Source organism: Falco peregrinus, chromosome 1 (genome assembly GCF_023634155.1).
Source record: "Falco peregrinus isolate bFalPer1 chromosome 1, bFalPer1.pri, whole genome shotgun sequence".
Taxonomy (NCBI): Eukaryota; Metazoa; Chordata; class Aves; order Falconiformes; family Falconidae; genus Falco; species Falco peregrinus.
In genome coordinates, this window is record NC_073721.1 from 27,827,529 (window position 1) to 27,855,397 (window position 27,869).

At 35.6% G+C, this 27,869-nt stretch overlaps 1 protein-coding gene across 2 annotated transcripts in view; it reads right to left on the reverse strand.

Moving 5' to 3' along the window:
• Positions 1 to 3,561: 3,561 nt before the first annotated feature.
• KNDC1 (kinase non-catalytic C-lobe domain containing 1) overlaps positions 3,562 to 27,869 on the reverse strand; it is a 65,835-nt gene continuing 41,527 nt past the window's right edge. For both annotated transcript variants that reach the window (XM_055793706.1, XM_055793705.1), the window contains 21 exons: positions 27,166 to 27,324; positions 26,728 to 26,805; positions 26,071 to 26,164; positions 25,743 to 25,905; positions 24,799 to 25,646; positions 24,551 to 24,695; positions 22,877 to 22,968; positions 20,491 to 20,888; positions 14,081 to 14,174; positions 13,868 to 13,965; positions 13,371 to 13,582; positions 11,924 to 12,037; positions 11,387 to 11,534; positions 11,062 to 11,241; positions 9,737 to 9,952; positions 9,335 to 9,417; positions 8,013 to 8,163; positions 7,440 to 7,562; positions 7,280 to 7,339; positions 6,516 to 6,673; positions 3,562 to 6,219 (listed from right to left, as the gene is read on the reverse strand). In XM_055793706.1, coding sequence (XP_055649681.1) covers positions 5,988 to 6,219; positions 6,516 to 6,673; positions 7,280 to 7,339; positions 7,440 to 7,562; positions 8,013 to 8,163; positions 9,335 to 9,417; positions 9,737 to 9,952; positions 11,062 to 11,241; positions 11,387 to 11,534; positions 11,924 to 12,037; positions 13,371 to 13,582; positions 13,868 to 13,965; positions 14,081 to 14,174; positions 20,491 to 20,888; positions 22,877 to 22,968; positions 24,551 to 24,695; positions 24,799 to 25,646; positions 25,743 to 25,905; positions 26,071 to 26,164; positions 26,728 to 26,805; positions 27,166 to 27,324 — 3,846 coding nt within the window. In that variant the 3' untranslated portion in view covers positions 3,562 to 5,987. The remainder of the gene's footprint in view (positions 6,220 to 6,515; positions 6,674 to 7,279; positions 7,340 to 7,439; positions 7,563 to 8,012; positions 8,164 to 9,334; positions 9,418 to 9,736; positions 9,953 to 11,061; positions 11,242 to 11,386; positions 11,535 to 11,923; positions 12,038 to 13,370; positions 13,583 to 13,867; positions 13,966 to 14,080; positions 14,175 to 20,490; positions 20,889 to 22,876; positions 22,969 to 24,550; positions 24,696 to 24,798; positions 25,647 to 25,742; positions 25,906 to 26,070; positions 26,165 to 26,727; positions 26,806 to 27,165; positions 27,325 to 27,869) is intronic.

A 27,869-nucleotide genomic window follows, 5' to 3' on the forward strand; every position in this document is an offset into this window, starting at 1 on the left:
CCTCATGGTAACTTTTATTCTTGACTGCTTTCCACCTTCAGATTTTCAAATAGTTTATTAGTCACAGTAAAACCTTAAATAGTAACCTGTTTGTACAAATGAAGTCTTTCCACTCTCTCTCTGGCTGATGATCAGTTACAGACCCCGTGCTGTGGCACCTAGACCTTTTAATTTAAATACAGAAAAAGACATGTAGGTCTGTCTTTGGATTCTAAGCCAACTATTTTTTTTATTATTTTACCACTCTTTCCTCTTGTCTTGCCTTCCTTCCTCATGTTTGTTCCCTCCAATACCTGCATTCGTGCATTACAGGTCTGGCTTTCTCCCGTTCCCCCCCACGCTCCCAGCACCAGCTCAGACACCCACAGCTACAGCTGAACTCTCCCCAGGCCAGTCTCAGACCAAAGCACATCCTGGCTGTCACCGGAGGGATAAGCAGGTGGTGTGGGATGTGAAGCAGAGTGTACTGCAACATGTCCCTTGGTCTGGACAAGCACAAAATGAGGGACTATTAATGACATTTCAAAGTACATCATCCTTGCAATTTTGTATTCAGCCTGACGATACTCAGTAGTTTCAGTAGTTTTATCAGCTATCTCATCTTATGTGTTTGGTGACCTATTGCAGATCCTCACATCTTTCTCTAAGTTTCAGTCTTTTCATCAATTATCTTTTATTTAAGTAAACTAATTTGGGAGATATTTGTATTCTCAACAATGGCCTTCAATAACTTTATCCGATCTTTGTCCTGCAGTTTACCTTCATGGCAAAAAGTTACTTTGCTAATGTCAGTGGATTTATATACCCATCTCAGGAGTCATCTGTTCTTTTTTGGCCTTTTATCTTTAAGCCCTTTGCCCTTTCACTTCCTGCACCAAGAAGCAGAGAATTAGGAGATACCTTGAGGGGATATCAAGACATTGCTTATGTGTGACTTTATTCTTTATCCTCCCTTTTCCACAAAAACCCAGTAATCATAGTCTACGTTTGTGCAGCTGATTATCCTGGAACTTTGCACATATCTGCGTAACGTACCTTATTTCATCGTGTGTCATATTCTCACGTTGTCAAGACAATTTTACTCCTCTTCTTCAGCATGCCTGCAGAGCCCCACACAAATCAGAGCATGGTAATGAAGGCATGAAGTAATGCCAAATAACAAGCCACTGTCAGCCACTCAGTGGTTATCCACACAAAGGTAAACTGCTAAATGCAATCTATTTTTCCTACCTCTCTTCCACTAGCTTGTTTGCAAAAGAAGTATTGAGTATCTGCTACTTACTTAAGTAATTTACTACTGTTAACTTTTTATGAGCTTTATGAGATATGAGCACAAATAAGCATCTATTTGCAGAGATTTTAATTTTGACTCTGATGTTCAGGCTCACCCACGCCCAGTCAAGCTTTCCAAATTATGTCTCTCTGAAAATGGCAACTTAAATTGTCCAGTACTCTAAGCTCTTAATTTTATTATGAAAATTGAGTTCTACTGGTTTAAAACACAGTATCTATTTTAGAGTCTAAATCCAGTATGCATTTAATCTACATAACGCTGCATCAGAACGAGACCAACCTTAGCATTAGAACGAAGAATTAAATAAAATAATCTTACTGCTAAGACAAAGGACAGATTTACAATACAGTAATTAAACCCCTGCCTTTTAGGCAAATTACAAAAGCATCCTTTACATTAGACCAAAAACGAATAAACATAATGATGCAAAGACTAGAGTACCACAGTGGCCTGATGTAATATGGTAACTGTCAATTCCACTCGCACCGAAAGTGGAACTGAACAGTTCCACTTCAGTGGAACTGAAATGAGACACCGAAACGTCACTGAACAGGAAGCACACTAAAATAACGCCAGGCTGAAGCTGTCCTGGCATACTTGCAGGTTGTTCACAAAGACCCTTCACATAATAGACTTCTTCAAACACTGCAATAGAAGAAACTAAAGAGCTTCTCTCTGCAACGGGAGAGAAGATTCTGCAAATCCAAGTTTCTAGTCTACAGGGGTTGTTGTCACTCATTGACAGGTTAAAACCTACCACATAAAAATGTCCTTTTTGCTGCAGGAATTTTAAAATAGAGATTGGAAAGGTGGAATTGTTCATTCTCACATGTATTTTAGAGAGTTTTCAGAGTATGAAATCACATAAAAACCCCTAATAGCATCTTCCACCACAAATTAGTAATTTATTGGTACTTAAAATAATTACAAGATCTCTTGGAAAAAAATTTTATAATGCAAGTTTACTGTGAGCAGTTGAAATGACTATCTGAAAATTTTGTACATTTATAATAACTAAATGAAGGCAAAAAATCTTTATAGGTGAAGAATACCTGCAAGGCAAATCTCAAACGTGACTACTCAAGCTTGATTTTTGTGGTTTGAGTTTTCAAATGCTGTTCAAACATGCATTTCCAATACAGTTTGGGACTCCTTCTAAAGGCCAACACATATTTTAAAATTATTATTTATAAAGCATGTTTTTGAGAAAGAAGATTTTTTGGGCGGGAGGGAACAAAAAAAGGAAAAACTCTGAACAGAACACAACATGTAGTTTAAATGAGGGTATGTTTTGGATTGTATTTAAGCAAGTATGAAGAAAAAAAAGAATTTATTTGCATTCTTTCCCTCATCGTAATATCAAAGATTGAAACAATCAACCATATGTTTAACACTGAAAAACTGCTAACTTTCCTCCCTCCAAACTGTAGTTTATTAATTTGTTATTTAGAAACAGATTTCCTGAAATTTCAATCCTTTGCAGATCACATACAGCACTCACAGAATTTAAGAGTATCAGCAATGCTTATGAAACCAGCCCAACACATAAAGGAAGAAAGCAGAAAACCTTAAAAGCAAGTTTTAAAGTGGTTGAAAAATTTCCAAGGAAAGAAAGTTGTCAGAATCATGAATCGTGTTGATTCAAGAAATATCTTCCAGCTTCTTGGTTCAGGCTTCTATGGAATAGTTCATAGGATCCAATTAAATTCATTCCCATTTCCTGGCAGGCTTCTGAAGGTGCTGGGGCTGGAAACCTGCTTTTGAATGCAGTCAGTGTAATTAGGACAGTTCCCAGCTCTCTAGCAGGAGGCCTGAAAACCCCAGGGATCCTGGAAACAGACACCTGCAAAGGGACACAGAAAGAGCACCAACACACAGTGCAAATGGGAAGGCTCCCAAGGAGCAGACTTCATATCAGAAACTCCATGGGTCACTGTTTGAAAAATAAACAACATAAAACCAAGATGAGGGAAGTGTGGAAAAAAATGAAGAAGAACTAGGACAGCTGGTGGCAATTCTGGCTTAAAGAACATACTAAATTTTTTTTCAAAATATTCTAATTTGGCATTGGAATGGAAACATGAGGCCAGACTGCAAAGTTGCTCATTTATGCAATATAATTACTGATGCCAATAACATTTTACTGACTAGATACAACTAGTACAACATGCTTTGTCCTGTGTTTCCATTTAAAAGGACACTCCCCACAGAGAGAGAAAACTTTAGCCCAACCCCTCCTGCTTGTTAGTCATAAATAAGCAGTACAGTTATATGCTAGAGGTAACTTTATTCTGAAATCTGTGTCACATAAGATGTGCATACATTGGTGCTCACAAACAAAACCAAACCAGTTTCCTTGTAAAAGAGTGATTTTTTTTTCCCTCAATAGGTATTTACATTTTTTGTTGTTGCTCTGGGGTGGTGTCTAAATACAAATACAAATATCTGATTGATGAAAATAACCCAAAGTAGTATCATAACTCAATACTATGCATTTATACAATTTAAGGTCTGATACACTGAGGCATTATACAGAACATATGAGATGATATTTAAATTCTTCTATAGCACCAGTTATTGTCATAAACACAGTATTTTCTAGATGTAGTAGTTGCTTTTAATCATGATAAAAACTAAGAAATGTATGAGCTAATTATCACAAATGGAACATATAAATGATGTGTAAACTCACAAAAGCATTTTGAACAGTCTGGCAACTATAAAAAGTGAATTTATTAAGATCATGTCATTAGCAAGTTTTGTGGAGCTCTTTACATTAGTAAAGCTTATGCTACTTAAAATTTTACTGTCTTTCAAAGGCAAGGCTTAAGTGAATGGTAATTTTTAATTGAGAAAAGCAAATTACTAATAAAAACATAGATCAAATATGTGAAATGTATGTCTGAAGATAAGGTCATCATTAACATTCTTACTTCACTGTATTATATAAAGATAGGAGGTAAAGATTAAATGTTTTCACATTTGTCAAGTTTTAAAGAAAGAGCAACACAACACATTTTACTTCCTTAAGGGTAAGTCAAAATACTACAATTAATGACATGCTAAACCTACATATGTGAAAAAACAAAATATATCACCTTAAAAGTAGAACAAATGCAAGAAAACCCTGTTGAGAACAGAGTTCTCCAGTGTTTAAACTAGTAAGGGCACAAAAGTTAATATTAATATATTAATATGACAAAGTAACCGAGGTATTTAATGGAAAGTGTGGACATACCTTGTTTTTACCGAGAAAGATGAGAAGCAAGTGGCCTGCGATGTATATATTGCTGTTATTGAGAAAAGGAGAAGCTTTCCTCTTAAACATTGAAAAAGCTACAATTTAACATGTGCACATGCATTTCTGTCAAGTTCAATAGTACAATTTCCAAAATACCAGAGATGTGCACTTTCCCATTTCTTATATCATCCTTCTCCATCACTAAAACATGCCAAGACAGTTAGTTCACATCTGCTCTTCATATCTCTCAAAATATTTTCATTTTTTAAACATAGTTCTAGGATTTCACTTTCAGGACAGAGCTCATTTTAACTTTTTCTTGCCCTTCCCCACTTCTCTTCCAATACTACCATTGCTCCCTCTGGTAGAAACACTTGTATTTGTAACTAATTTGTAGCCTTAACATTTTGGCCTTGCATAAACCTGGGTAGCTCAACAAACCTTACGTGAAGCAATAGCATCACATTTCATTGCCATTTAGAAGGTCCTGTAAGTACAAGCTCTATGAACAGGTTAGCACCAAAGCTTTACAAGTTGCAGATCCAAATTTCACACAGTTATCTTCTATTTAATGCTGCTGGAGCACTGCAATCTACAAAAGCAATCTCAGGAGCAAAAGCCATAATCAAATGTGCACACACACGTATGTACTCAAATTAGCAAAGTGATTCTTGTGCCCAATACAGACAAAAAAACCCCCAATCCCCAAAAAAGCAATTTCACATTTACCATTTTCACAAGGCCATGAGGGCAGAAGCAGAGTAACAAATTGATAATATTTAGATTCAGATCTTGCTTTTGTTTGAAAACAGGTTAGTTCAATGACATGAAATCCAAACCAAAAAAAAAAGTTGCAGCACTGCATTCCTCTCCATAGTATGCTTGAAGAAAAAAATGGCCAATTATTCAAGCCAAGTATAGTTTTTATGATACACAACATAAAAAGCCAGACATACCAACAGTCAAAAGATAGCAGAGGACCTGTGTCCCTGAATTATATGCACACGGTGACAGGATACAAGCGTAATATGTTTATACAAAAATATATTCAACATTTAATGAGCTATATTCTGAACTCTCCTAGGCCAACTGCGCAACAGAAGCTGTAATTTTAACTTATTGCCACAGTATTTTTTAGATATTTGTTTGTGGGCTAATTATATTTTTATGCTAAGGAACAGTGAGAAAATTAATCATCCTTTTCATCTATACTCTCTCCTTACTTTTATCTTTATTTTTATTCTTTTGATCTGTCATCCAGTTGCCAAGGATTAAAATTTCTTTAGTCAGCATTTTATAACTCCAAGTTAAGAAATATGAACATTTCAACTTGAGATAGTATTTTAAGTCATTTCAGTGAAGTATTTGCTTGGGAATTGGTCCAGGAGATGAAGTCAACTTAATCCAATTTTACAATCTACGCTTGGAATAGAACAGATGAAAGGTAAATAACTACTGAAATGTTGCCTTCATTCTGCGCAGCGTGTCTTGAATTTTTCGAGAATGTTTTTCTGCTGGTATCTGGTGGAAATTGGCACAGTTGTCAGCTGCCAATGCAGAAATGTCTGCATCTTTAAATCGAGTTATTCTTTGTCTGAGGTAAGTCTGCAGCCTGAAATCTGGTGTATATGTATAAGGATTCTCTTGAAATGCATGAACTTGGCTCACAACTTTTGCAATATTTCTTGAAAGAGAATATGGTAAAAAAAAAGAAAAAGAAAAAGATTAGTTTGTTTTGCAGATGATAAAGCCCACAAAAAAATATGCCCAAAAAACTAAAGCCCCAAACCCAAATTTTACAGGAAATTCAAAAGCATTGAGTATTCCCTTCTATAGTATATGTCCCTTTAATTAGATGTCAAAATGACTGAAACTATTTAAACTGCCAACTGTGAAATGTTGCATCAGCTCTCATTACCCCATTAGACAATAATCTATTTTTAAAAATTAGGTGAATATGTAAATAATTAAAATAATCACCTAAGTTTAGTCCACTTGTGAGCTCCATTTGTCATTGTGAATCCTCCAGTTTCAAGTTGTTGGACATGCATAGCCAAAACATGGGCTGAAGGAATTGTTGGAAGTGTTTTGAATCTTTCTCCTTCCATCAAGCACAAGCTGTCACTTTTTAAAAACACCTAATTTAAAAACCCACACAGATAAATCTCACATTAAGTATCAGGACAGGTTTTACAGGAAGTTCTCCACTTCATGTATTCAGCACTACATATTTATTTGTCATTCATTTTAGCTTTCGGCATTGAAGACAAGACTATGAATTAATCTGCTGTCAAACACTTTAAAGTACACAAATAAAGGTACTTTATACATAATTTTAGTTGTTCTAAATAACAGCCAAAATCACACTTCAGACCTTCACTCTACAATTCAAAATTGTATAGATCAATACAAAAACAATGGCGATAAAATAAATATTTAAGACTTTTCAAAACAGATCACAGCCACAAAGCTCCTGCAGAAATAATCAGAAAAAGTGTATCTAATGTCCTAGCATGCTTTGAAATGTCTTTGTTGATTTTCAGTCATGCAGGATACACTTTTGAGATGAAAATTAATGTAAACTCTAAGATTTAGAGTCAAAAGGCTTAAATCAAAGTAAAATCTCATTCATAATACAAACTAATAATTATGGCTTTCACCCTGCAGAGGCATCCATTTAAGCAGGTTGTGCATCTTTTCGAACCCCAAAGAAATATTTTTACATGAAAGACTTTATACTATACCTCAACAGCCTTGAGTTCCTCCATTATATCAGCTACTTTTGCAGGTAAAATTTTCCAAGCCTTACAATAAAACAGAATATAATTTTGTTTTTCACATTAGTATCCATATTGGAACAAGAGTATGTCAAGCAAAACAGTTACAGAACAATCCCAAACTTACTGGTAATTGTCGTACAATAAGGTTTTCCAAGCCTGTTAGGATTTGCATTGCAGTAGCGAAATTTCTTTGTTCATAGCAGCATTTTGCTATAAGAAGAAATTTTGATAACAAGCTCACCTGCAGCTGAAAAAAAATAATTAAGATCTAGCATATATATATATAAAAATATATGCTAAATATACATAGTAAATCTGCATAAATCTACATAATAAAATTAAATGATAAGGAAGAAGAAGAGATGCATTTTCATTTTTAATTTGCTATCAAAATTGTTGACTGTAGTAACTCTTCCCTCCAACACAAAACTTTCTCTTTTCTGTCACCAAGATGTCCTTGTTCAAGTCTGACATCTATTCTCCTCAGGCAACCCACGTCTTACATTCTATTAGGTTTTGACACCTGCTACTAACAAAATATCCAAGACCCTCCTTGTGACAACAAACCAAATTGTTAACTGCCCACTCACAGGTGTATTTCAGAATATTTCTTGCAGCTTTGATACACAGCAACTCATATACAATAAAAAATAAATAACTTTTTCATCATTAATAATACAATAAAACAATGACCAACCTTAGACGTATGACACATTACTATTTCAGCAGCAACCCAGGTGCTGACACTGTCTGCATTTCTTAATAATTGTAGAAGGTACTGGTCTTGTATACACTTTGACAGAAACAGATTACAGACTTTCAGTGAAACTGTCTCAGCAGAAGCAGCTCTGTGGAGAAGACAGGGGGAAAAAAAGGCAAAAATAATTCATGCTGACTTTGGATTTTCAAAGAAAATTTTGTTTGTGAAGACCCTGACTTCTAACCATTTAAAATAATATCACAGTGCTTGCAGTCTTGATTTTATAATCTGTTATATACTATAACCACTGAGCTATGTTACTTTTTCTTCCTTATAATTACAAGATAATTACATGTGATTACAAGATAAGCATATACAGTATATGTTTCTGTACATAAAGACACCTTCACCATTTGTTACTGAACACAACAAGCCATCCAATCTGAAACAAAATAACAGCCAGAAATTTAAACTCATTAAAAACTGCAGCCACATAAGAGGCTGAGCCCAATACCAAGTGGCACCACAGTTTGTTTCCATGCCTGAACCCCAAAATCAGAATATACCAGCTGATTTAGCCACTGCCATTTAACAATCTGTAAAAGACGAACTGCTGAGATGTTCATTCCCTATCCTTAGACAGAAAAATCTACAGGTAGAGCAATTAACAAGTACTAATTAGAGGATAGCTGAATCCACTGAGTATGTAAGAAGTAGACCATAATCAAATATAATTAGGTCCATGTGGTTGGATGAAAACATTAATTACCATTGAGAAAGTATTTTAAATAGGTTGATAACTGCTCTAATAACTATGGGGAAATTCTTACATGTCTGTAAATACCGATACTTCGTCTACCTAACAGTACAAAGTGGATGTTGCGTGGTGAGGCTGCGGAGTCCCCATCCACATTCAGAACCCAACTGCACGTGGTCCCAGGCAAGCAGCTCTAGCTGACCTTGTTTAAGACAGGGGGTTTGGACTACGCAGTCTTGAGAAGTCTCTTCCAACCTTAGCTGGTCTGTGACACTGTAACAGTCATTGAGATTTTATATACATATACATATGCATGACCAAGGAGACTGTTTCAGAAACCATTACATGCATAGGTATGTGCAAACATGTGCATAGGTACAACTACATACAAATGCATAAAATTTCCTGAAATTAGAAAAAAAAATATAAATGGATTATCTAGTCTGTCAAACAGATATTAAGTATTTAAAATGCATTTCTCTTTTTGGATGTATTAAAGGCATAACACAGGAAGTTATTGTGCGTCAACTAAATAGAAGGGCAGTTAAAATAAGAAACTTACTTTTGAACAGCAACACATTTGTCTTTAACACCAAGTGCTCTTGAATTTAGAAAGTGGACAGGATGGCATTTATGAAATACTTCCTAAACAAAAGAGTAAGATATATCTGTTGTTAGATCTAGTAGTTCTTCTAAAATGCTCGGGGATACAAATAACAGAGGGTTCCCCCACTCCCCTCTCCTTCAGCAAATTTATTAGAGGGATCACAGCCTGAGAACAGAATTAGTCATTCCAAATTCTACTGTAGAGATTTCAAGAGAAAAATGGATTATTTTAATTCAAAGTCTTATGAAACAGTATGAAATAAACTTGAAACAGGGTTGGGAAATGGTGGAGAAAGGAGGCTGAGTATAAATTAAGAAGATATTATTTGTACTTGCAAGTAAACCTAGACCTTTGTACCTGTTGCAGTAATGTCAGCTGACAACAAAGCTGCTGTGCACTGTATTCGATTAGGAGATATGGTCCCACTTCATCTGCTTTAGCAAAGGAGACCGGGAATTCTTCTGTAAAACTGTTATAGCATGGCTTTGGCAAAACTGATGAACTAGCACACAGTCGTTCTCTCTGGTATTGTGCAATTGGTCCCACACTTTTGGAAAGTTTCCAGTTAAAGTTCTGTAGAAAATAAGAATTCTCTAAAGCAAACAAGATGCCTCCTCTTGATGTAATTTTCTGGAATGTTTTGTTAGAGAAACACCTTTGTGGACGCAAAACTGTTCAGTTAATCTTCAAGGTTAGGCCAAACATTAATTGGTTTAGTCAACGTTGCTATTTTAAGCTAATATCATATGCACAATTGATGAGTTTGAGCAGGAGGTTGCCAGAACTCAATCAACAATCGGTATTTAAAACAAACTTCTGTGTATTCAAGCTTGCTGCCATAAAATGGTTTATATTCTGAAGTCCTACATTACACAATTTACTTCTATTTCTTGTACTCTTTTTTGCTTAGAATCAAATATTCCTTTCTAAAGAAATACTTGGTCTTCCATTTTTCCCCTTCTATCTTCCAGTATAATTATGATGCAGTAACAATAAAAAAAAGATCATGTTTCTCTATTCTGCTCGCCCTTTATTGGCTGAATCCTGAGTACACCCCATGGAATTCTGCACCTTTATCAGGAGGCTGATTCTAAATTCAGCTCGTACATTATCAACGCATTTGACTTCCACGTGTCATTTTGGTTACTCTGTAGAGAGATGTTTTTTCAGGAAAAGCCTACAGTATATGTTCTGGCTTCTAGGTTACTTTTCACCAGCACAGTACATAAAACACAGACAAAAGTTCAGACAAATTTTTTCTATAAGCTTTGAAGTTCTAGCAGGAAACCTCTCACCTTCCTGCTGGTTTCCTACATTTATAGTTTTACAAAGACATATGCCTAATAGAAAGCATTAGTGTTTGACAAGGGGGAAAAGGTCTCCTGGTAGCTATGAGTCACATGCTAGTATCTAGGATGAAGAGTTCAACTCCTCTCAAAATTTTGATTATCTGATCTATTGTTACTGAAACAGCTGACAGGGCACAACTATGGCTTAAGATGATTTCCACAGTTATAGAACTGTTTAGGCCTTAGATATTTTCAAAAGAAAATTTAAAATGCAGGTAGATAATTTTTACTAAATAGGGGCCTGGACCTTAAGCTGGACACTTTAGTTTTTGTCAGAAAATAATATATGGAAATGTGTGTGCTCCATATACTGAGTCTGAAAAAAAGACATACCTTTCTGCAGATGTCTTCTGAGAGCTTTTTACATAGGAAATGTAACGTTTTTCTGCCCTCCTCACCTTCCTCTTCACAATTCTCCATGCTGGAGCAGTGGTGAGCACTGCCACTTTTCCTGGCAGAAGCATCCTCAAGCAATGACAACAAGTGCTCACCATAGCCATTTAATGGAGCAACCTGTAAATACAAAACAGGCTAACACAATACTGAACTCAATCTCCTATAAATTATAAGCAAGACACAAAATAGTTGTAAGATTCCTGTCTGTCCAAAACCAGACATATTGAAGACAGCTGTCAAAAATAGCATTATTCTGGCTTACCTTGGAAGAAATAAATTCTTTTAGGGTACACAAAAGATCAGTATTTGTTGCAAAGTCTACACTGTAGCAGTCTTCAATCCAAGCCTGCAGGATGTAGAAACTGCGGTTACGTATTTTGGTAAGTGATGTGGAAGGACCCAGGCTTGTACTGGTGAGAAGAAAAAGGTACATATTTCACTAAAATTGATATCCATTTCCAAATTAAAAATAAGTGTTGAAAAAATCACAAGCATTATTTAGTGTGATTGCACTATCTTAAGTTCTTACGTTTCATGGCAGCAAAATCCATGGTTGTATGGAAACAAAGCTGTGGTTGTACTTACAACCCATCACTGAACAACTGGCAAGACTCAGAATTCAGAAGAAAGAAGTAACCACATTGTCAAATACAGTACTTGCTCTACTTTAACTTGTCAAGAGAGTCTTACAAAAACAAACAACAAAATTCAATTTAAGTCGTTTTCAGAAACAGCTATTTGCCATTGGGGGGAAAGTCAGTTATGCTTTGATAACGCTTTTCACAGGAAATTACTGTACCTGGATAAAGTGCTGCTGATTCTATCAAGAAGAAACTGCAAAAATTCTTCTTGTGTGCAGAAATAGCGAAATGTGTAGAGAAACTGTTGTACATAACCTTCTAAAAATGCATTTCTGTGAAGCATAAAAAAGACTTCAGACAAGCAAGAACACAATTTCTTCTTGCATTAGAGTACAGCAACAGCAAAAAAGATGAAGAATTAATAGGGATTTTAAATTCTCAAGCTCTACTTAAAACCTTGACTCCTTTTTCTTTTATTTTTCTACATTATACATTGTGTTTGCCATCCCTGAAAGCATAATTTGTTTTAAAAAATTTTCTGTACTTTTAAGAATTTTGTGAAGAACTACTCTGACATTTCTAGTATTATCAAAAGTTACATTCTAAATAGTATGGAGAACATGCTTAATTTTCTTTTTCTATCATCTCACTTGTTGTTTTAAAAGTTTCTATTATAATAACAGCATAAAAAGTAGATACTTTAAGCAAGAAAGTATTTCCTGTAGCTCTAACTACAGCAGTAGCTGCTTTAACAACAGAATATACTTATTATACACACATTAAAAATGAGTGCATTTTATTTTTTTGTACACACACACATGCACACACATTCAAGGTCTTAACACAGGTTAATTGTCCTGTCTTGCTGACAGCTTACGTCTAACCATGTAAGTCTGTATTTGATGAATGAAAAGCTCTGATTGCAAAATAATCTCTTCAGTTTGTGCAAAATATTAACTGCCAGGAAAATCAGCACTCAGGATAAGTAACTGGGTCTCAGGGTCAGCATGAGCTGGGAGAAGTAGCCTGGAGAAAGTCGCTGCCTCTACAGTGGCACAAATCCGATGGATTCTTCTGGGCGGTTTCCATCCTTCATACTATTATGGTTCAGGTACCTTAAAACAATGCTGCCCTCACCCTAGCTGAAGGTTAAAGGACATCTTTGTCCCCATTTTAAGCACTGAGATAAGCCTGCATCTTTATCAGTCCCAAATACTGGGGCAGTAATGTGTAAAACAGAACCTATACATTTTCACATCCAGACCTTGGTAATAAGAATTATCAAATTACATGTTCTGAAGAATTGTTATACTGCTGGCAGTAACGTAAAGCCTTGATTCCATGGCAACTATCAGAGCAAACCCTCAAATAAGTAAAGGATAGAAAAGTTTAAAGTTATTAGGTTTTGATTTATTAATAAATACTTCAAATTTTAATCAAATTCAAACTTAGAAGTCTGGCTTATTTTTTATGAGACTGTCTTCTGCCATTTCCATGCCTGTTTCTGTAAATAGGTGTACATAGAAATAACATTAAACTTGATACAAGGGAGAAGAATTTATGCAATGTTGAGTAACTAGGATTTATAGTGGAGACTATTTATTCCTGAACTAGCAACTATGCCTCAACCCATTCCCAATTAAGGATGTGCAAAATATACTATACCTAGAATACAAATAAACCATTAAACCAAGTGGAGTACCAGCCTGCAGAACTCTTATTCCACCTTGATTATTACATTGGTGTTTCTCAGTGTTATAGTAAAGAAGCAATGACGACTCATCCGATTGTGCCACATCCACAGTGTCAGCTCTCCCATGGTGAATGACTGTAGGCAGCACACAGGATTCCACACCCCACTGCTCTGCATACATGATCTGCTCAAAGATGCAAAGCCATGAAAAAATAGAAAAATAAACAGGAAAATCCACACAAAATCAAATCAACTTAAAGCCAAATCACATTTCATACAATGGCTTTTTTTCCTTTTTAAACAATACTAGCAGCAATTACATTTATTTTAATTATTCTTTTAGATCCTACTTAATTTGGCACTTTGACACAAAACATTTCACATTTCGTATACCGACTTCAGCAGCCAGCTATACTGATACAGTGACGAAATGACAAATGAAATACAAGCAAAATAAAGTCTGACTTACCTGCATGTATTTCTTCACCAGTTCAAGAAACTGCACTTTTGATTTCATCTCCTGTAGCTGTCCCCTCAATTTGGGCAACACAGATTTAGTTTCAGGACCTTTAGATTTAACACACACAGCATAAGAAGATCAATGATTCTGATTTATAGAAAAAAAAAATCCTTGAAAGTACTATACACCCACTTTGTTGCTGGCAAGTTGCTGTAATCTTACCTTTGTTTCTCCTTTCTTTCTGCAACAGTTTCTGGTAAAACTTTATGGTCTTTCTGTAATTTTTTGTCTCCATCATTAACAACTGTTCCAGTTCCTAACGGGAAAAAGGATTGTGATCAGAATGGTAAATATAAGGTTCTAGTAAGAAACTGAAAAGAGAATTATTTTGTAGGAAAAAACCCCATCCAAACAGACAAGAATATGATATTAATGAGAAAAAACTACCTTTCACACCTGTGCTTACAGGCAAGTTACAGCAAGGCATCAACTGTCCCCAGTAAAGCATTAGTCACACCACAGTTTTACAGCTTAAGAACTGGAGCTGATTTGTGCATGATGAGACCACACTGAAGTTCATCTGAATTAATTTATATAAATATGCCTTTAGTTATAATTGCACTTATCAGGTTGTTTTCAAGAGCATTTTTTAAAAGTTTCATTCAGGAGGCATCCAGAATTAAAAGTGATGGGTTCTGAAATCGCTGCAGACCCCAGAAACGCTCTGTTAAGCAGCTGACCTATATTTGCAGCAAGAACTGAAAGTTTGACAGAAAGCAATGGTTTCCAAACAAGTATAATTACATTGTATTATACAAACAGGTCAGAACGCAGACAGGATTGCTGCTGTATAATAAAGGACACATAAATTTGGAAGTTCAGCTTACATATGTTATATTTATGCATTTTACATAATTGAAAAAATAAACTAAATTTATACAGAATTATAGAACTTAAGCAGTGGAAAGGAATGAAAGTATATCAGGCTTTGTGCAATAGTATCACATTTGATGTAAACACTTGATAATTGCTTGCATATCAAAGGTTTCATTATTTTACCGACCAATGAAACGGGCCATCCACTTTGGGTTCAGCTTCTGATTTATTACGAAACAGCGTGTGTTGTGTTTTAGAAAAGTGGTGGCTTTCGCACTTGGGTCCTAAGCTGACTGCCAGTGACCCAGTTACATGAAACAGCATATTAAATGGAGTGAGTTCACTGAATGCAGCAGACAGAACTCCCACAAGCAGAGTGATCAGAAAACACATAGCTCAGAGCTACTGTATCAAACAACAGATTGGTAAATAGGTTAGCTTTAATGGGATGGACTTACTAGAAATTAATTTGAGTTTGAGAAAAACCTGTCACTGTTTTTCAGAAAACCTCAAAAGGTTTAACAACGTAGTTCATTAGCAGCAAGGTTCACAAAAGCCCTGTGGATTTTTTAAAGACTTACCACTACATAGGCATCACATAGAGAACAGTGAAAGCACAGAAAAGCTATTATCCAGATGCTAAATTGGAAACTTGCTTGCTTTTACTTAAAGGTTTGGGTTTCTTTCCTCAATCAAAGTGAAACCAAGTTGATTAAGAGACTATGAACACTGAAAGGGAATCAGAGTGGCCATTTTCTGACATTTGGATTCTGACTGACAGAAGTGGTTTCTCCCTTAAATAACTTCAGGTGAGTAACAGTTAACTCAGAAGCAAATTCCTAGTCTATTCCACAACATTTTCCATTTTAGGCAGGTCTAGAAAAGAAACAAATTTGATGAAGGTATACGTTCAATTGTTCTGCTCCCTCTGAAGTACATTTAATTTGTCAGGACACTTTCCTACAGAACATCCCTTAGTCTAGGGAACAACATAATGATAGAGTGACTTTGGTTACTTGGGAAAGTTGCAAACTCCAGCCTGTCCTTGAAGTGTAAGTTTTGTACATGCTGAAGGATGGCTTCACCAAAGGATGCAGAATATTGGCAGGAGGGAAAGGAAAAGAGAAAAGAAATGGGAAAGGGAGAACTGTGGCCAGAACATGCAAAACCTTTGCTAGAAACATCCTAGTCACAGCTTGGGCACACTGAAGTTTGGTGGAAACTCTTACAAGTAGCTTACGACATTCCTGGGGAATAACTGAAACCTAGGGCAGGCAAAAAGGAAATGGGCAAAGGCTACGAAGGCTTGGGGCTTCAAGAGAACTGAAGCCAGCCTACCAGGCTACAGAAAACAGAGAAAAAAAAAAAACCTCTTCCCACTGTGAGGGCAGACTTGGACATCCCCCTGCAGAAATGGCAGGCCTGGTGGCTACCCTCCCTTTCTTACTCTGCTGCAAGGGCTTGGTTTGGTTTGCCTGGATGTACTCTGTATGAGGCTGCAGAACCAGCAGCTCCTGGACTAGAGGTGATGCCAGGCAGGGGACATAGACTTGCTTGCCTAAGGACTAACTTTCCTAAATACAGATTAACCTTTACTGACCTTAAGAACCGCAATGAGCTATCTAATAAGAACCTACACAGTAAAGCAATAATTACTGTTACGACATTTGAGTGTCACCTTGATCCATAAATATTTTATTTTTTTATGCTAGCTATTTTACATTCCTTCCAAACATAAGAGTACATATTACCATTTGTAAAAATCATAATAGCTTGATTAATGCCATTGTTAATACTGTTCATCATGTTTTACTTTTTGCATCTTATTAAATCACAACCTATCTAAAGTGCAGACAATATCTAATAGGTTTCCATGGAAAAATATAAATGTTAATTATTTTTTATGGCAGAATATTTAATTATGTCATAAATATATATCTGTTCTGGCACTCAGTTTCTCAGAACCTGCATGTTCTCAAACTTACTTACAGGTATACAAAATTTAAAAAACTACACAAATTTAATTGCATTTAGTTTTAGAAAGTGAATAAAGAAACCTTTGAAACATACAAATATTTTAATGGGAGAGATAAGTGTATTAATGACACGTGTCTCCAAAGCTGTAGTTTATTGTGTGGTTAGACTCTCATTCAGTACTCACTTCCAGTTGCAGATTTGAACCAACCGAGCAGACCTATCCTTATGAAAGGATAGTGCCATTAAATCAGGACAAATGTAGTCAAGCTCAAAGGTCTACCTTTAAACATTCACTCTTTGAAATAGCAACTCCTAAACACTGCTTTAGCACACTTCATCGCAAAGCTGTGAATCAGCTCAGCTTTATTGCTGGATTTCAAAAATTTGTCAGAGACCTGGGGCAAAAAGTAGGTTGATTATAATCCTTTGCAGATAATGAAAACCAGACTACAGTTAATCAGGCAACTGGTTTCTGAAATAAAACTGGGTAACATATTATTTAAACAAGGAAGGATAGGCTGGAGACAAACAGCTCTAGCTTGCAAGAGAGGCAGAACTTTCCTCCGGCGACTCAAACTACCTTCCTGCTCAAAACAGCTGCTTCCAAGCTTTCTTTTGGACTTCATAGTCCTCCCGGATTGGACATGGTACATGCATTTTCTCCACTAGAGTTTACAGTGAGAAGTTGGTGACTAGAATAATTAACTTTTTTTAACTTCTACTTTGGCAGAAAACTCATGTTAATTTTCACACAGAGTATTCTATTTTCTTAGTATTTTGGTTCAGACAGTGCATCATTCCCTTGAAATTTGCCCAGCTCTTATTCATTGCTTACACGTTAACAGTGTTAATCACTGGCATTTCTTAAATGTTAACGACTATATTAATTTTCTACATAATGTGTACTCCAAGCATACCATATAAATGCTCATATTATCAGATAAAACTAGCTGAAAAAACTGCTGTACAAATACAACTGTTGGCTACATCCAAGTACAACAGTACACAAGAACTTAACAAGCCTTAAATCCTACCCCTATCAATGGTACCAGAAACATCCGTACTGTTCAAAATGAGATATGAACTGGTCTTTGTCAGCTGCTGGTATAGAGATTAAAATCATGCTATACACTTTCACAGTTGATTTGTAGTGTTTGGTTTGATGAATCAGGCAGCAAAGGGACAGCAGACAGAAGCTGGGTAGAGCTGCTTGTCACCTACATGTTGATAACTGATTGTTTTACAGCAAAGAATCATTGTCTCCTGACTGCTACAACAGAAAAATAAATTTCAGTTTCATATTTTTCCCCCTGTCTTTCTTATATATTGACCGGTTGAAACTTGCAACAGTTCGTCTCCTTTCAACAATATTGCTAATAGTTTATTTCAGAAATCGCCATGACTGACGGAGTTTGGAAAAACAGCAGAATATTAGGAAGGTTTTCTTTGCTCAGGTTAAATGTTCAAGATTACTGCAATTAGAGCATTATGATTCTGTAAGTGTTTATTTTAAACACATTTGTAAGAAGCTGGGTTTTACAGAAAGTCAATGTTGTAGTAACACCAGCAGAAAGATTAAAGTTGTTGAAGCTATGGTAGTGAAATAAATAAAAATAGTCACAAGACCAAAACCTAACTGATATTTTAAAGTATCTTCTGTTGAATTTGTAGAAACAAAGACACCTAAAAAGTAATTTTAATTAAGAAAAAGAGAACATTTAATACAATATTATTAAAATATTTTAAAGGTCATATACCTGAATATTCTAGTATACCAAGACTTTTTTATATAAACAGTACAACAGAGAATATACGTATCTGCACATACACGCTTTTTTGTGATGCAATGCATTCAAAGTATTTATACACTGCACAAAAGTATTTAATCTTCTGTTAAACTTCTCCTCTGAAGAAAATGGTGGAATATAAGCTGAATTTGACTTCATAATTGAAGATGGCAGTTTATAATTGTATTCCTTGTACCTTGGCCACAAAGGGATCTCACAAATTAGGGAGACTACTTATATAAGATACCAAGCTTCTATTGTCTGCAAATAATTATTTTATTATTGTTTGTCCACCTGGCCTCATATGCAGTCCAGATCTGCCTTACCAAGACAGAATAAGATTTGAGTCTAGTTTTTGTCCAGCTATTAAGACTTCACACTAATTTTAGATGACACTAGGAAGATTAGCTGCTTATCCTCAGAGTAGCAGGCATCTTTTTCAGCCATCAGAATGTGCATTCTCTCGCTCTCTGAATTGTTTACTAATTGCAAACTGAAAAAATTGCACTTTGTATCAATGGTAATCTTCCTCCAGTGAAACGCACTGGACATGAGCACAGTATAATTTTCTACAGAGACACCTCATGATTATTTTCCCCCCACCTCCTATATGGCTGTTGGTTAGCCAAGTTCTTACACATATAGTAGGGATGTATAATAGTATGCATTATTTCATAAGCAAATTGCAAAGCAGACTGTAAGCACCATAAATCTGGCTTCATTTTTGTTGTATGCCTGTTAAATAGCAAAAACAATTGCCAAGAACTTCTGAATCAAACTAAATTGCTGAGTAGTCTGTAAAATTTCAAAACAAAGACGATTGACTGTTGAAACAGAAAAAACTATTTAGATGCTTATGAACACTCCTTACTCATGAAAATCTGCTCTTCAGTCAAGAATTACTGCTTCAAATAAGGTAGATTATATGAAAGCCTATTTTTCTCTAGTTGGAATGCTTACACAGGATTAAAAAGCCCTATAGGATTAGAAACAGGAATTTTTGAGTAGATGGGAATTTTTGAGAGTGACAGTCCTGAAAACTTATTTATTTATTTTTACACAAACCAGTAGTTACTCATGCTATTTTCTCCTACAGACTTACACCTGAACATTAAGGAGGGTGGGTGTGAGGAAGTAGAACATCCTCAGTGATTCAGGCTTTAACTACTTTAACTTGCCTAATAACAGAAAAATAGTTTTTTTTACTGAAAACTGAAGTGAGGTCACAGTGCTAAAAAAACCAAAAGTCAATAGAACCACTGAGATTTGAACTGGCTATCTGGAAAGAAAGAAGTCTAGATTGTGTTCTCAGATGTTCCGTTCTACTGTCTTGAAGTATTTACAAAAATATTTGCAAACTGAAGCTTGCTATAGATATGTGCACAACTGTAAAAATTGATGTGTTCAATATGATCTTTAAGGGAATGTAAAAACCTTGCTAATCTAAAACAACCCATTCCCCTACCCATGCTCCTCGATGCCCCACAACCTGCTTAAAAAGCACAACGCAGCACTCATTACCATGATTAGCCATCTCCAAGAGAAGATGTGAGCAAACAACTGCCCGTTCTGCTGGCAAATGGTAAGAAGCTGTCAGGGAATTCACTGTGACCAAGGAAAAGGGCTCAGAGCACATGACAGGGAAGACCTCTTGTGTGTCTGCAATACACACCATAGTCATTCTTGGCTCTTTTCTGTAATATTACCACCATGGTGTTGGTGTATAGGGCAGACAATACTTTTCCAGTCAACTTCAGGAAGAGAAGATGGGTTGTAGGTCAGTGACTATTGGTTGCAGGTCAGTGCTCTTTATTTTGGACTACTACCCTTACCCTGGTTTATTGATAAGACGTTGCAGGTCTTGAGGATTTTAAAACAAGAGTCGGTATTTAAAGGAAGAGGGCTTCAACGCACTATGATGCAACAAATATTATCGTACTTTTAACCAGCAAGTAAAGAGGTATCTTAATGATTTTAAATCAATGTACTCACCACTTTTTTAGCATCTATATTTTGTGACTCACTTGATTTCTGCTTTCCAAGGTTTTTCATGTAACTATGAACTTCTGAATCAAAACATTCAGCTCCATAAAATGCACTGCTCCAACCAGGACTACAGCCATCAAAGTCAGGTAGCTTGGGTGACACAAGGTAGCCGTTTCCAGCTATCATGTTCTCTTCCTCTGGCTCTATATTTCCTTCTACAAAGCCTGGATCAATACAACAGCCGTTGCTTTGTAAACATTGTTGCTCTTTCTCTATGGGGATGGTATTCTGCAGCCTCAGTTCTTTTTTGATATTATTTGAAGGTGACTCATCAAAATCCATTTCAGCTAATGATGCACTTATCATAGGCTCAGCCTTCACATCAATAGTTGCTTCCCCTTCTCCTGATGAGGGTGTACAGGAGGGAAAGAAATAATGGTCATGTGCTGCGATGCATGCGTTGCTGAACTTAAACACTACACATATAAAACACAGTTAGACTGTGTGCTCTAACAGTCGTGTTAAGTGTTAATTTTGATTCTGTTTATTTCTGTTATTTTGTTAATTTCTGGCCTTTTTTTTAACTAGACATTGTAAAATGATAAAGTAATTTCACAACTATTAAGCAATAGTGGAACAATACAATTCTTAAAATTACAAAATATTCTCTGTGCATATGCAACAAGCATTTAAACCAAGTGTAGTACAGAAGCATTAAAACAAGATTTAAATATGTCAGACCTGTGCATGCATCAGTAAAAAGCTTAGCTCTTGAAGGTTTTTTCCATCTGTAAGTCTTAAAGCTTTTATGCCATACATAGAGGGCAAGAATACTTGATACAGCCAAAGGGGACATAGTTATTAAACTTTCTACTCCTACAGGACTAACTCCCTTGAGCTGTGATGGTACTTCTTTGCAGTCATAACAGCTACTACCGACCTTAAGGGACTGAAGCAACAGTCAAAGGTTGGTATGATGCTGACAGGAGCTTTTACGCCTGCCAGAAGTCTCCCTTTTCACTTGAGCAAACCTCCAGGGCTTAGATATACCACCTTGGAGTCAAACAGACCTAAATAATTGGTGCAAAAAAAATCACATACTCCATGGGAAAGTCTGTTTCTACATTTGCAATCATTCTGAGCCAAAATAGAAAATTGTAACATAGAATGACAGAAGCCAAGTGCAAATGTACAAATGTATGTTTTGCCATAAAAGTTAACAATGTAGGGGTATAAGCCATTCTGTAAAGAACACACAATTTAACTGCTCAAAACAGAGAGGTAAACAAGTTTAAATGTTGAAACTTGGCTGAACTATCTTGAAAAAAATATTAAATACTGATAAAACAGCAAGCAAATACAAGCTATCCATGAATACACCAAGCCTATAAAGGGTATTAATTATAATAATAGGATTTACCAGTCCCAGCTCAGTTTTGAGTTCAGATAGTGAAAGATGGACTATTTTGTAAACTCTCAGTCACAAATGCAAAACCCACACTGAAGAAGTATAACTAAATGATACACTAATATAACCTCAATGACTGCCGTGAAATAGTGTCCTGTAACCAAGTTTGTGATCAAAAGGCAAAAAACTATCTTGATCAACAAATCATTTGACCCACTGCTCATTTTGCTATCTGTCTTTGTAAAGGCACTTCCGTGGGCAGAATAGGGAAGTAGAAGATTCCTAGGAGAGACATAAAGACTTCTTTTTTACCTGTTTGTGAAAACCTTTTTGATGAATAGTTAAAAGCGCCCATTTAAATCTAAAACAAACTAAGTTTCTAGATTTTTGTACAATTCCCTTTCCCAGAATTTGTAAATAATTTTATTGACAATACCATTTTTTATTTGAATGCATTCTATTTATTTTACTGCCTAGTTTTCTTTTAATTCTGACGAGTGAACAAAGAATGACCTGACCTGCTGCACAGCCATCTTTCAATCAATCCTCAACTTCTTCAGTAACACCTACAGGGTCATAAGCATTTTCTAAAGCTCTCCTCTCTGCCTAGCTAAGCTTGCTGTGTTGTGTGGAGCTGACTCAGTATGACTGTCCCCCTTCCCTCTCCCTACTTTAAAGCATGCCACTAGAACATCCACTGAATGAACACAAGACAACCACATGTAGCGGTTTTTCAAAACACATCTGTGTAAATAAAAGTAAATGAAGCCAGCATCATGCTCAATGACATTTGGTCATCTGTAAGCTTCATATCAAAGACAGCAGGTGTGTAAGGCATTGATAATGTTCAGATTCACTGATAATGTTCATAAATGCTAAGGTGTTTTCCTGAAAGCACACTCAAAGTGCTAATCTCTTAAAAATTGTGTCATTGATAGATTTCTAGCACACACAAAGATCTAGAAACATGAAGTCCCCTCTCACCCTCTGTCTGATCTCTGCTTGCCAAAAAGCTATCAGGTTTCTTTAGATCTTGGAATACATTCACACACTTCGAATCATCTGCCTCAGTTATGCTGAAAATACAAGGAGATTAGGAAGAATTAATGTTTCATATACTTTTGTATTTACATCAGTAAAATGAGATCTTACAAAAGACTATCATGTATGTGAAGGACTTCATAGCATTTACCTACTCCCTGAAGTTTGCATGTTCAGCTTCAGTTGTTATTTTACAAGAAAAAATGTTCAAATGGATATTAAAGCACACTGAGGAAGATACAGACATTTTCCTTATACAGCATTTGGCAAAATTCCAACAGAAGTATCAGAACACGTATAAACAGAAGGCATAATTCAAGGCACAACCTAGACTGCAAATTACTGTAATGATTTTTTTCACTCAGCATTCAACCTCTGGATAACAGTCTGACCCTAAGTCATCCCTAATAAGAATAATCATAATTTTAAGTCAAAGAAGGTAACAAAACCTGCTATATTCTTTGTCTAAAGAATGTTAAATGAGCAGTGCCTCAGAGATATTCTGAGGCAGCTCTTGAGTGTGATCTAAAAGCTAGACCTGTATTTTCATACCAGATAATAAATGATGATTTCCTTTTCCCTCTCACCCTCAAAAACTTTACTTTGTAACAAAAGTTCATACAGATGACCTCTTCATATATGTCAGTAATTCAGCTGCAACAGCTCAGGTTTCTCTTACCATAACATTCAGATCTGGGGAATTAAGAGCCCAACCTCCAACCAATTTTCAATGGCTTCTTAAAAATCCCAACCCAAATAGGAAATAGGCCAGCATGTCAGGGTCTGATATCTGAAGTCGTAGTCTATTCCCTCTGAAACTTGTTGTAGGGATTATACATCTTTTAACACTGAAGTTTTTCTAGACCATATCTACCAAACTTCTTTCTCAAAACTTCCAATTTGTAGCTCCAGACCATGACAGACAAAAAAACCAACATACATAACTTCCACATATAAACTGGTTACTGTTTACAGTAGCCCTTAGTAAGATGCTTTTGTAAGTATGCTACATTTGGAGGCTTCAATAAAACAAGAAGTTTTTACTGTTTTTCAGATAGATATGTCATTGAAGATGAAATAGTAAAAACGAGAAATTAAGCTGGTGTTTTCTCACTTAACAGACTACTTACAAAAGACTGTCAGGAAGAACACTGAGTCAAACTAAACCACTTAAGCAAAACACTTCTAGCAAAGCTAAATTAATTTCCTTGTTCTTAGGTGGGAACAGAACAAAAGGATGTACAAAGAACTAAACTCAAACAGAATAAGCAAACAACAGTAAGAACAGTCTATTTCATTTTCTAACAAGATTATGAAGCTCTCCATCAATGGCTGAAAACCATCAAAAATATTGATCAGAATTAGGTTTCCATTCTTCAGGTACCCTAAGATGGCTTATGGACAAATTTAGCAGAAAATAATTTTTCTGTTAAGCCATTAAGCACTATTTGCTATGGGGAAAGACATGAAGTATCTAATAGACTGAGAAATTAACAGTTTGCAGGAAACAAGTAAGGATACCTGAAGAGAAGCAGTATATCCTTTCCTGCTTCTAAGAAGTAGGGAGAAAAAACATTAAGTTGAACTGTAAGAAGGAAAAAGCTGAAAGACACCTACCGTGGGTGTGAAGGTCTTTCTCCATTTACTACCTGATAGAGATTCTCCAGTAATTTTTCATCCCAGTAGAGGTCACAAAACTTTTCACAGATTATATTAGAGAACATACCAAACTTAATTTCCCTTAAGTTTAAAATGAAGTTACCTTATTTTTTAAAAAAACAAATTAAAAAAGAGAGAAAAAAGACATTAATAATAATATCCTTGTACATCAATGACAATTAATATACAGAAGAAAATGTACATACCCATATCAAAAACTTCAACTCCATTCTCTAGATAGCCATCAAATGCAAACTCCTCCTGTATAAGATGAACCACTTCCTGTAGTAAAGCATCACTTGTTCTGTTCTGCTGGGGCAGGACTTCAGCATCAAAGAGATGAGAATTGTCTTGATTCACTGAATCAGTACATGGTATGTGTTCTTGTTCAGTGAAAATACTCTCTACACTGGTAGCACGCTCAGTTGCTTGGCAGTCAGTTTGAATAACTGGGTTACTTTTATCAAACTTGTTCTGCGTATTAGTAGTCTCATAGTTTTGCACTTTGCAAAGGGAGGCATCATTTTCTGTTTGTGTGCTCATTTTATAACTTGCAATAGTACTTGAAAGTAGCAGTGGCAAACTATGATAGCAATCATAAGCAATTCTTGAACGAAGAGGTTTATTTGGTATTTGCTCTGATACAGCCAAATGTACTGGTACAAATGTCAAAACTCTTTTCTCAGAGTCCTGTTTGAGAATAATGTTATTTATATGAAGAAAATTAGGAGATGTAGAACAAGCTAAGGAGCTGGAAGGAACTTCAGATAAAATACTTTTCCCCTGTAGAATATGTGAGGAATCAGATGATAATGGTAATGTAACTACAGGAGTAAATGCGTTGCCTGACTTTTGCTCTTCTGAAGGTATCTGGGATGAGTGGCCTCGAACTTGTAAAGCACACTCAGGTATTTCAGGTGCAGTTTCAAGAACATCTGTTACCTCAGTACCATAGCTTTTAGAGTCTCCTATGTATCTGGACTTGCTGTGGTCCACGTGTTTTTCTTTTCTTGTCTCTTTCTTGAATTGCTCAGAAACTGGTATGTGAACCTCTCTGAAATGGAACAAAGATATTTTTTTTTAGGACAATATCAGTAGATTTAACAATGAAGTCCCAAGTTCAACTTGTTCTGCTTTAGGATATACTAACTTTGTTGTATTTGCATTTTGTTGCAGAATAATAGGCTTGAAGTGAGTTGCAGGAGAGGTGAATGCAACAGGTAATGTAGCAGTCTCACAATTTAGAGAAATCTGGTGTGGTACTGGTCCTTTAACTGCTACAAGTTTACTTTCACTGGTAATAGGCACAAATCCTAGAAAAAAACCCATAGTTAGAAAGATGAACAATATGTAAAATATAAATGCAAGGTAAATAATCGATTTAGATAGAAAACAAAAATTGTGTAGCTGACAGAGAAAATCTTACATGGAGAGCTGATCTAGAGAAAAAGTTAACAAGCCAGAATCTGACTGCTTACCCAGACTTGACTCTGAAGGGTCCATTTCACGTCTTTCATTTTTAAATTCAAAAGCAACATGATCTTGAGATAAGATTACTTCTTCCTCAACAGCCTAACAATAAAAATTGAAGTCCAAACTGAATTTATTAGCATTTTATTTTTTTAAATTCTGCTCAGTTTATGACTCAAAAATAACTATGCAACCCCCACATAAACCTAGAATGTCGCAAAGCAACAACCTGGTCATGCCAAAGTGGAGAATTACAACAAATGACAAACTAAACTCTAAGGACTGGTAGAACTGCTTGGAAATGTTGATAACCCTCTGTTTCGAATCAGAACATGTATTTGAAACATAAACAGAACACAATTACATATTAATATCTTCTGTTCTGGTAAGAGGGGTGGTAAATGAAAGAGATGTAGCAATTAAAGTCACTGGTTCTTCACCCATACAGATTGGGGAGTCTGGGCACCAAAATCTGGCGAGTGACCACTCCAACAGCAAGAACTAGAAAAAAGCAATACTTAAGGGCTACTTGAAAATAAATAAATAAATAACAATAATAAGAGAACAGATCTACCTACTTTTGCAGGGGACAAAAATCTCACTGGAATACAATTTACAGAATTAATTGAAAAAATGTAGAGAATTAAAAAAGGTGGCACTCTTACCTTAAGGACAGATTTATTCAGTAATGCCAAAATATTTTTGCTGTTTATGCCTTGTTCAAGTAAATAATGATTGCATGTCTACAACAACAACAACAACAAAAAATAATTATAATTTTCAGTCAGTAAGTATTCAATCAAGTGAGGTATTCTTGGACAAGGACAATGTCAAGATAAACAGTCAATTAGAAGTGTTCTAAGTTTAGGAAGTCTTATGAACCTGTTCTGAGTACCTTTATTGACAATTTCAATATAAATTAAAAACACCCCCCTCTGTGTCCCTAGGGAGGTAACTTTAAAAAAAACCCCAAAGTCACTGGTTATGATTTAATTAGATATCAGTCTATTACCAAAATTAAATTAATATTTTGATATTTAAATCACTAAAATGAGACTTCAGACACAACTAGATTTCACATAAAATTGCTTAAATCTAGTAACCTTAATTGCATCAGCTAGAGAAGGTCTTTCTTCAGGGTTTTTCCTTGCCATATCCAGAAGAAGTTTTTTTAATTTTCTTGGCAATGCTAGTTTGTGACTTGGTGGAACACTGTATTTTGCAGCCATCCACAGAACTGCAGCAACACCATAAATGCAGACCTATCAATATAATTTAAGAGACAGGAAAGATGTAAACAGACCCAAAAAAAGCTTCCACTTCAAAACCAATTCCAGCAAATTATCCCAAAATTTCCCTCATTCCCTGTAAAAAAAAAAAAAAAGAAAAAAAATGACTGCAGCTTCCAAAGTACAGATCACATCTGGCTTTTGAAGATGCTGATGAAAAACCCAGCCCATTTCAAAAACTAGCTGTTATGTATGCAGGGCAAATAATAGTAGCTAATTTTCTACTGTTGGAGCAACAGACATAATTTGTCTTATCCTTTGTCTAGGAAAATTATTCAGGAAAAGAGTGGTTTTGGAACCATTTTGACAAATTCCTTTCTCATGTAAAAACTTAAGATTGCTGTAATCCTTATAATTCTACCATAAAACCTGGCCAGACTCAATTTGCTTAAAAAAGGTCATGCTAATTCAGCAAGTAAATGGCACACAGTAATTGCAAACTAGCAAGTACGAGTCATATTTTACAGAGAAGATTACACCTATCTGAAGAATGAGGTACTGTATATTTATTTTAGCAA